General features: G+C 44.5%; 1 protein-coding gene and 1 pseudogene across 3 annotated transcripts in view; one reads left to right on the plus strand and one right to left on the minus strand.

Annotated features, from left to right (window-relative positions):
• The window catches only part of LOC101594193 (CGRP receptor component), a 31,696-nt gene extending 25,141 nt beyond the window's left edge, over positions 1 to 6,555 (minus strand). The window contains exons 1-2 of one of the 3 annotated variants that reach the window (XM_045144715.1): positions 6,461 to 6,548; positions 1,133 to 1,169 (exon numbers count right to left, since the gene is read on the minus strand). In XM_045144715.1, the coding sequence (XP_045000650.1) occupies positions 1,133 to 1,169; positions 6,461 to 6,468 (45 nt within the window). In that variant the 5' untranslated portion in view covers positions 6,469 to 6,548. Of the gene's footprint in view, positions 1 to 1,132; positions 1,170 to 6,460 lie in introns of those variants that run through there. The other 2 variants (XM_045144717.1, XM_045144716.1) reach the window with 2 other exon arrangements.
• A 1,312-nt stretch (positions 6,556 to 7,867) lies between these two features.
• Positions 7,868 to 10,092, plus strand: LOC101594486 (annotated as a pseudogene).
• Positions 10,093 to 10,487: the final 395 nt, after the last annotated feature.

Raw genomic sequence — 10,487 nt, forward strand, 5'->3', positions numbered from 1 at the left:
TTAATCCAAGATGCAAAAATACATACATTATAACATAAGAAACACGAAAAATCAAGACAATATAAATCCACCAAAGAGTATTAATGCATCAGAAATGACCTCCAGTGAGAATGAGTTAGAGGAAATGCCTGAGAAAGATTTCAAAAGAATGACTATAAATATTCTCAAAGAAGTAAAAGAGGAAATAAAAGGAATCAAAGATGACAAAGGAAGCCAACTTAATGAAATAAAGAGGTCAACACAAGACATAAATAAAGAAATAGAAATAATAAAGAAAAGCCAGTCAGAATTACTAGCAATGAAGAACATAGTCAATGAAATAAAAAACTCTAGAAAATCTCACCAGTAGAATGGATGAAGGAGAGGACAGAATATCTAAACTAGAAGAACAAGTGGCAGATCTAATACAGTCCAACAAAGAGAAAGACAAACTAATAGGAAAGTATGAATGGGAATTTCAAGGCGTTTTCAACAGAATCACAGAAGAAAACTTCCCCCAAATTGGGAAAGAGGTTCCAATGCAGATACAGGAATCCTTTAGAACACCAACCAAACAAAACCTGGAAAGAACCTCTCCTCACCATATTATAATTAAACTACCAAACATACAAACCAAAGAAAAAATATTGAAAGCCGTTAGAGAGAAAAATCAAGTTACCTACAAAGGCAAGCCCATCAGAATCACAGCAGATTATTCAACACAAACTTTAAAAGCCAGAAGAGCTTGGAGTGATGTATTCCAAGTTCTGAAAGATAATAACTGTCAACCAAGGTTACTTTATCCTGCAAAGCTATCCATTCAAGTAGACAGAGAAATAAGGACATTCCACAACAAAAACAGGCTAAAGGAATATTTGAAGACAAAACCAGCTCTACAGAAAATTCTTAAAAGAATCCTCCATGCTGAAGAGAAAGAAAAGCACACATATAAGGAAACTGGAATATCACCACAGGTACCTATCATAAACCAGTCTTTCTAGCTTCCAAGGCCTAGCAGATGGTGCCATCAGTCCTGTGTTAAAAGTGGAAAATCCAAACGAGTCTAGTCAGCTCTAACCAAACGGATGGAATAAGGGCCACTCATAAAGGCAGACCAAGCAGAAGACCCAACAGGGCACTTATGGCCACTCACCTCATAGTTACTGAGCAGTGCAGAGTTTGCATCCTTCCTGCAAAAGGAAAACACCTGTCATTACTCTGGGTATTAAATGTTGACAATGGGGGCTGGGGAGATTGCTCAGTGGTTAAAGGTACTTGTTTGCAAAGCCTGCCAGCCCAGGTTCAATTCCCTAGCTCCCAGATAAAGCCAGAAGCAAAAAGTGATACAAGCATCTGGTGTTTTCAGCAACAGAAGACTATAGTGCGCGCACACACACACACACACACACACACACACACACATTTTTTGTCAGCTGTGGTGTTGCACACCTTTAATCCCAGCACTCGGGAGGCAGAGGTAGGAGGATCACTGGGAGTTTGAGGCCACCCTGAGTCTACATAGTGAATTCCAGGTCAGCCTGAGCTAGAGTGAGACCCTATCTCGAAAAAAACCCAAAAAATAAAAAATCAAAACATCACCAAGGAAAAAAACATTAGTCTGGAGGGGATGAATGCAAGCCAGTAACAGAATCCCAACACCTCAGGTAGGGCAGTTTGGGGTGAACACAATGTGCCAGAGGGATACTGTGTGTTCTTACACCAGGAGTGGACCTAGATGGTTGAAATGATAACACAAAATTTCAAAACCATGGGCCAAATAGCTGTTCCTGGGTCAACAAATAAAAGCAAAACTCACATGTTCCTAAGGCAGGGGGTTGACCTAGGCCTCAGCTCACCAGCACAGTGATGTCAGAAAGGCAATCAAAAAAGCACGCAGAAGGAGAATATATAAAGGGAAGAGAAAGGAAGGGAGGAGGGTACTTAATAGGTTGATATTGTATATATGTAAGTACAATGATTGTGATGGGGAGGTAATATGATGGAGAATGGAATTTCAAAGGGGAAAGTGTCGGGAGGGGAGGAAGGGAATTACCATGAGATATTTTTTTATAATCATGGAAAATGTTAATAAAAATTTAAAAAAAAAAAAGCACGCAGAGCCTAGTCAAATGCTACCAGCAATTTAGCAAATGGCTATGATTTCTCAAATGTACTGCTTTGTCCAGATGCTCACACTACACTTGGGTCACAAAGAATATTATATGAGAAAGAGCCTAATACAGGAAAGAGAAAACACAATTACTATTCTATGATGTGGTTCATTTAGAATTAAAAATGACAAATTGAATTTTCTGTCTACTTGACCAGGAAATCAGCCCTCAAGAGTTCCTCTTGTTTCTGCTTGAGATTGAGTTACAATTCCCTGTGCTCTCAAAGGGTAGTCTGTCAAGGCACTCAGGCACCCTCTGTCTGAAGGACGGGTATGACATGGGAATGTGACATAAGTGCTAACTCTTTCAGGGCTAATGCTGGTATATCATTTCTAAATCATGCCCAACCCTGCTGCCACAAATGTCCTTAAGTAAATATTGTCAACACAAAGGTAGACTATGGTGGTGCATGTTTATAATCCTAGCACTCTATGGGCTGAAACAGGGGGACTGCCTGGGTCATATACTGATTCTCTGTCTAAACACACACACACACAGAGGGAGGGAGGGAGAAAGAACACACAAGAGTGAGCAAGCTGGGAATGTAGGTCAGGGGTAGTGTGTCTGCCTAGCTGGACTGAGTCTCCAGTACTATATATATATAATACTTTTGCGCATGCACACACACACGAATCAAACAGTACATCAGTATCCAAAAGTACATACAGACTTCATTAACTTGGTCTAGGTGACCTTTCCAGAATGGATTATTTAAGGCCATTTACCCAGTGAAGGAGATCATGCTAGTTACTTGCACATAAAATTAAAAAAAAAAAACAAAAAAAACTTAAGCCATCAAAAAAAAAGTCTGAACCTATGCCACAGGCAGGCATGTGCATAAGTTTCTGTAATTAGTTGACTGAAGTTGACTTACTAATTGAAATTTAACCTGTAAAATCTGCTAACTTGCTGAGTCAGTTTAGTGGGTGTAAACAATTGCTCTAGAAAACTGAATTCTGAATAAACAGAAAAAGATGATCTGTTGAGACTTTCCTTAAAAGTGGCACACAAACAGTGCCTATTAGGTACCACACTCTTAATTTACGAATGTGATGACGAACAGAATTGCCCAATTGCTTCTATGTCCAAAATATGTTATCAATTCATGTTCTAAAAAACTAAACTTTGGTACAAGAAAACCTCAGGCTTCAAAGTCAACAAACAGTTCGACCTGTGGTGCCCTTCTGAGCCAGCAAGTAAGTGCGCACTGCTCAGTTCTACTGCTGGTGTTATATACCTTACCTATCTTGTTTAATCCTCGGAATTAAAAAATATATATATTTTATTTACTTATTTGAGAAATGGAACAAGTTAGGCTGGAGAGATGGTTACACAGTTAATGGTCTTGCCTGTAAAGCCTAGGGACCGAGATTAAATTCTCCAATACCCATATAAAACTGGATGTACATGGTAGCTTATGAATATGGAGCTCATTAGCCCTGGCTCACCATTCTGTCTATCTGCCTCTTTCTCTCTCTCAAATAAATAAATAAATAAATAAATAATATTTTTTAAAAATACTGGGACTGTTCTGTTGTGTAAAAAAAAAAAAATACTGGGACTGGGCAAGATCAGTAAGGTATACCAACACCAGCAACAGAACTGACTAGGGCTCAATTCCCTAGTACCCACATAAAACCAGATGCAAAAGGTGGCACATGGGTCTGAAATTTGTTTGCAATGGCTAGAGACCCTGGGCCACCCACTCTCTCGCATAAATAAGTCAGTTGATAGACCAAGACAACGTGATCTATATATTGAGAGACTTTTATAAAAAGCAAGGGCCGGAAAAACAAAAACAACAAAAAAAAGCCAGGCATGGTGGCGCACGCTTTTAATCCCAGCACTCAGGAGGCAGAGGTAGGAGGATCACTGAGAGTTTGAGAGCACCCTGAGACTACATAGTGAATTCCAGGTCAGCCTGAACCAAAGTGAGACCCTATCTTGGGAAAAAAAAAAAAAAAAAAAAAAAAGCAAGGGCCAGGCTAGAGAGGTATCTTAGCAGTTAAGGCACTGCAAAGCCAAAGGACCCATGTTCGATTCCCCCAGGACCCACAAAAGCCAGATGCACAAGGTTGAGCATGCATCTGGAATTCATTTGCAGTGGCTAGAGGCCTTGGCATGCCCATTCTCTCTCTGTGTCTGCTGCTCTCAAATAAATAAATGAACAAAAAATTTAAAAAATAAATAAATAAAAACACAAGGGCCAGGGGCTGGGGAGATGACTAAGCAGTTAAAGGTGCTTGCTTGCAAAGTCTGCCAACCTGGATTCGATTCTCTAGCACCCAAAAAAAGACAGATACAAAGTGGTGAATGCATCTGGCATTCATTTGCTGCAGCAGCAGACCCTGGAGGGCATTCATGCACATGTACTCATGGAAGTAATGACTTAATTAAAAAAAACAAACCAAAACTCCAAGGACCAGCCAGGCACATGCCAATCTGGGCTATGGTAAGACCCTACCTTGAAAATACAAATATGTAAAAAAAAAAACAAGAATTAGTCAGGCATGATGGCACACACATGCAATCCCAACACTTGGGAGGTAGAGGCAGGATTTAAGCTCAGCCTCAAGCCCAGCCTCAGCCACAACAATAATAATTTTTTAGCCAAGTGTGGTTACACACACCTTTATTCCCAGCACTCAGGAGGCAGCAATAGGAGGATTACTGTGAGTTCAAGGCCAGCCTGAGACTACATGGTGAATTCCAGGTCAGCCTGGGCTAGACTGAGACGCTGCCTCAAAAAAAAAAAAAAAAAATAGAAATAAGAGCTGGAAGCTGGGCGTGGTGGTGCACACCTTTAATCCCAGCACTTGGGAGGCAGAGAGGTAGGAGGATCACTGAGAGTTCGTGGCCACCCTGAGACTACATAGTGAATCCCAGATCACCCTGAGCTAGATTAAGACTCTACCTAAAAAAAAAAATAATAAATAAATAATAAAAAAGATGTGATGGCTTGAAACTATAATCCCAAGTACTGGAGAAGCTGATGTAGGAGGATTGGCATGAATTGGAGGCCAGCCTGGGCTACAGAGACAATGCTTCAAAAAAAAAAAAAAAGAGGCTGGGAGTTGGCTCAGCAGTTAAGTTTCTTACAAAACTTGCCAGCTAGGGTCCATCCCCCAGGCCACCCACATAAAAATCCAACACAAAAAGTGGTGCAAGTGCCTGGCATTTCATTTGCAGTAGCAAGAGATCCTGCCACACACACATGCACATAACTTTTTAAAAATGTTTTATTTGAAATAAAGAGGGGGGCAGATAGAGAGAATGGATGCACTAGGGTCTCCAGCCACTGCAAAGTAACTCCAGTCACTTGTGCCACTTTGTGCATCTCGCTTATGTGGGTCCTGGGGATTCAAACCTGGGTTCTTTGGCTTTGCAGGCAAACCGCTAAGCCATCTCTCTACAGCCCAATAATAGCTTCTTTTTTTTTTTTAAGGAGTGAGGAAATAGCTGAGCAGTAGCATGCATGCCTAGGATGTGCAAGGTACTGAGGGCCATCTCTGGCACCATAAAATAATAATAATAATGCTAGTAGCGGCTGGAAGTAGAGCTCAGTGGTAGAGTTGCTGTCTAACATGTGCAGGGCTCTGTACCCGCATCACAAAATACTTGATGATGGTAGGGAACATAGCTCAATGGTAGAGCTCCTGCCTAGAACACCCAGAGAGGGGCTGGGGGCGTGGCTCAGAGGTAGAGTTCCTGCCTAGAATCCCCCAGTGAGGGGCTGGGGGCATGGCTCAGTGGTAGAACTCCAGCCTAGAATCCCCCAGTGAGGGGTTGGGGCGTGGCTCAGTGGTAGAGCTCCTGCCTAGAACCCCCAGTGAGGGGCTGGGGGCGTGGCTCAGTGGTAGAGCCCCCGCCTAGAATGCCCCAGTGAGGGCTGGGGGCGTGGCTCAGTGGTAGAGCTCCTGCCTAGAATCCCCCAGTGAGGGGCTGGGGGCGTGGCTCAGTGGTAGAGCTCCTGCCTAGAATCCCCCAGTGAGGGGCTGGGGTCATGGCTCAGTGGTAGAGCTCCTGCCTAGAATCCCCCAGTGAGGGGGTGGCTCAGAGGTAGAGCTCCTGTCTAGCCTGGTCCTGGGTTCCATCCCCCAGCACCGAAATAAACAAATCAGTCCGTGCCTCCCTAAACACGGTTCAGAGCGTCAACTAGGGTGTCTCTGTATCCCCCGCACTTCCGGTCTAGGCCGCCGTCCCGCCCACTAACGATGCCTGTCCAACCCGCGGCCGGAGCTTTTGGAGGCCTCGCGGCCCCCAGCTGCGCCCCGTGGCCCCAGACCGACCACATGCCCAGAGCTGCTTACACTTCCATGATGGCTCCGCCTAGATGCGCACGGCCGCTGGAAGACGAGGAGCCTCCCTCGGCGCCGAGACGTTCTGCGCGCCGCAGGGCACGCCGGGATCGACGTTCGGCCGGCCGCAGGGCACGCCGGGACCTTCGCGATGCACGCTGGGAGGTTGGTCGTGAAGGCGCCCGGGCGCCGCTGTCAGCCTAAGCGAAGCCCGTTAAGGGTTTGGTTTTCGTGGTCTAGGTCTTGTCAATGCAGAGCGAAAGTTCAGACCTTTGCATGAAAATCCCCCTCCTTAGCCGGGCGTGGTGGCGCAAGCCCTTAATCCCAGCACGGAAGGTAGAGGTAGGAGGGTCGCCTTGAATTCGAGGCCCCTCGGAGACTACATAGTGAATGAATTCCAGGTCAGCCTGGGGTAGAGCGAGACCTACCTCTAAAAATCCAAAAATAATCAGTCAATCCCTCTCCTAAAGCGGGCATGTTGGATCACACCTGAAATCCTAGTACTATGGATGCTGAGGCAGGAGGATTGTGTGAGTTTCAGGCCAGCCTGGAATAAATGAGACCGTCTTAAAAAAAAAAAAAAAGTGTGATGGAGCAAGGCCAGGGATCCCTATCTCAGAAGAAAAAAACAAAAACACAACATAAGTGCTAGGGAGCTGGTTCAGTGGTTAAAGGTGCTTGCTTGCAAAGCCTGACAGCCTGGGTTCGATTCCCCAGTACCCACCTAAAGCCAGACACGCAAAATGGCACATGCATCTGGAGTTTGTTTGCAGTGGTAGGAGAAGGCCCTGGTGTGTTCATACGCTGTCTCTCTCTTTGTCTCTCTCATAATGCATATTATGATTCCTTTTATGAAATGTCCAACACCATGCAAATCTGTAGTGATAGAAAGTAGAATATTGGTTGCCTAAAGCCAAGAGTGGTGAGGGCACAGGTGGGGAGTGACTTAAGAGGTGATGAGTTTCAAGGGATTCAGTGAAGGGGGAAAAGGGAGGGTGATGAGAGGGTATATGATCATGGTAAACTGTATGTACAGAGGTTGTCATAAAAGGTGTTTTTTTTTTTTTAATCCGGTAGTGCATGCCCTTAATCCCAGGCAGAGGTAAGAAGATCACTGTGAGTTTGATGCCAGCCTGGGACTACAGAGTGAGTTTCAGGACAGCCTGGGCCAGAGTGAGACCCTACACGGAAAAAAAGGGGGGGAAGCTCCATGGCGACCATGTGTGGGACAGACGGGTGGACCTACAGCTGTCCTGGGTCCGGAAGGTGATGTCGCATGGGGCCACAGTCAGTAGTCTGGGCCTTGTGTAGGAGCTAACTTCCCTGACAAGAATAACTTTGTGGCAAAACACCGAATTTGGAATTAGAAAGCCTGGGTTCTATTACCAATTGCCCCTTTATATAGCGTCTCTCTGCCTTCTGGAGAAGTGATAACATTCCTTGAGACTCCAGGACATGCTACCTTCTCAGCAATGCGAGCCAGAGGAGCTCAGGTCACTGACATTGTCGTGCTGGTGGTAGCTGCAGATGACGGGGTGATGAAGCAAACTGTAGAATCTATCCAGCATGCCAAAGATGCTAAAGTTCCTATTGTCCTTGCGATAAACAAATGTGGCAAAGCTGATGCTGATCCAGAAAGGGTGACAAAAAAGAGCTTTTGGCTGATGACCTGGTGTGTGAAGACTATGGAGGTGAAGCTCAAGCAATGCATGTCTCTGCACTCACGGGTGATAATCTGATGGTTTTGGCAGAAGCAACAATTGCTCTTGCAGAAATGTTGGAACTGCAAGCAGATGCCACCAGTCTAGTGGAAGGAACAGTGATAGTCTTTCACAGATAAAGGAAGAGGTCCTGTTACAACAGCTATAATTCAAAGAGGAACATTGAGCCGGGTGTGGTGGCACACGCCTTTAATCCCAGCAATCAGGAGGCAGAGGTAGGGGGATCACCAAGAGTTCGAGGCCACCCTGAGACCACATAGTGAATTCCAGGTCAGCCTGAGCTAGAGCGAGACCCTACCTCAAAAACCAAAAAAAAAAAAAAAGAACATTGAGAAAAGGCTCAATTCTGGTTGCTGGAAAGAGCTGGGCAAAAGTACACTTAATGTTTGATGAAAATGGAAAAACAATTAATGAGGCCTGTCCCAGCATGCCATGGGGAATTATAGGCTGAGAGACTTACCTTCTTCAGGAGATGAAATTCTTGAAGTAGAATCTGAGTCAACGGTGCGTGATAACATTGACTGGAGGAAATTTGAGCAAGAACAGGAGAAAAATAAAGATAATCTGAAAATAATAGAGGAAAAGCAAAAGGAGCATCAAGAACATCAGAGAGCTCGTGAGAAGTATGGCACTTCACACTGGAAGGAGAAATCGTACATGAAGTACCTAGAAAGAAAAGAGCAAAAACCCTTAAAGCCAAAAGAAAAAGAGATTCTAATGTGCTTCCTATAATTACTAAAGGTGATGTCGATGGTTACATTGAAGCCATTTCGAACATCATGGATACTTGTGATGGTTCACATGAATGTGAATTAGTATATTTTGGAGTGGGTGACATTGGTGAAAATGACATCAACTTTGCTAAAACCTTTGATGGTATAATATATGGCTTTAATGTGAATGCAAGCAATGTTATCCAACAATCAGCTGCAAAGAAAGGAGTTAAGATTAAACTTCATAAAATCATTTAACATCTTGTTGAAGATTTGCAAGAGGAACTAAGCAGCAGATTGCCTCACCTTGTGGAAGAATGAATACCCAATAGGTGAAGCTTCTATACTAGCCACCTTCTCTGTAACAGAAGTGGAAAAAAAGTTCCTGTGGCCAGGCTTGGTGGCACACACCTTTAATCCCAACACTCGGGAGGCAGAGTGTTGCAGTCCGGTTCGCATTGCTGTTAGAAATCACCCAACCAAGAGCAGCTTCTGGGAAAAAGAGATTTATTTTGGCTTAGAGGCTCGAGGGGAAGCTCCATGATGGCAGGGAAAAACGATGGCATGAGCAGAGGGTGGACATCACCCCCTGGCCAACGTAAGGTGGAACACAGCAACAGGAGGGTGTGCCAAACACTGGCATGGGGAAACTGGCTATAAAGCCCTTAAGCCCGCCCCCAACAATACACTCCCTCCAGGAGGCATTAATTCCCAAATCTCCATCAGCTGGGAACCTAGCATTCAGAACGCCTAAGTTTATGGGGGACACCTGAATCAAACCACCACACAGAGGTAGGGGGATTGCCAAGAGTTCAAAGCCACCCTGAGACTACATAGTGAATTCCAGGTCAGCCTGAGCTACAGCGAGACCCTACCTCGGAAAACTGGGGGAAAAAAAGTTCCTGTGGCTGGCTGCAGAGTCCAAAAGGGGCAGTTAGAAAAACAAAAGTTTAGTCAGCAATGGGCATGTTACTTGGAAGGGCTCATTAATCTCACTGAAGCACCATAACGATAATGTTTCAGTTATCAAAACTGGAATGAAGCCGAGTGTAGTGGTGCATGCCTTTAATCCCAGCACTTGGGAGGCACAGGTAGGAGGATCACTGTGAGTTTAGATGAAGAAAATGTAGAATTCAAAGTGGGAGATGAAGTTGTTTGTTATGAAGAAAAGAAAGTTCCAACTAAGACTTTTTGGGACCCAGAATTTTAAGCTATATTAAAACCAAGATAAATGTCTTTTTGGGGGTGCAAATATATATGTATGTATACACATACATGGAGAGAGAGCAAAAGTGAGTTAGTTTTTTGTCAGGGAGATAAAAATGCCTCAAGCAACTGTGAGAATCCTCCAATGGTGTTGTGGTTTGATTCAGGTGTCCCCCATAAACTTAGGTGTTCTGAATGCTAGGTTCCCAGCTGATGGAGATTTGGGAATTAAAGCCTCCTGGAGGTAGTGTATTGTTGGGGGTAGGCTTATGGGTGGTATAGCCAATGTCCCCTTGCGAGTCTTGGGCACACTCTCCTATTCCTGTTGTCCACCTGATGTTGGCCAGGAACTGATGTCCACCCTGTGCTCATGCCATCATTTCCCCTGCTGTCCTGGAG

Source organism: Jaculus jaculus, chromosome 2 (genome assembly GCF_020740685.1).
Source record: "Jaculus jaculus isolate mJacJac1 chromosome 2, mJacJac1.mat.Y.cur, whole genome shotgun sequence".
Lineage (NCBI taxonomy): Eukaryota > Metazoa > Chordata > Mammalia > Rodentia > Dipodidae > Jaculus > Jaculus jaculus.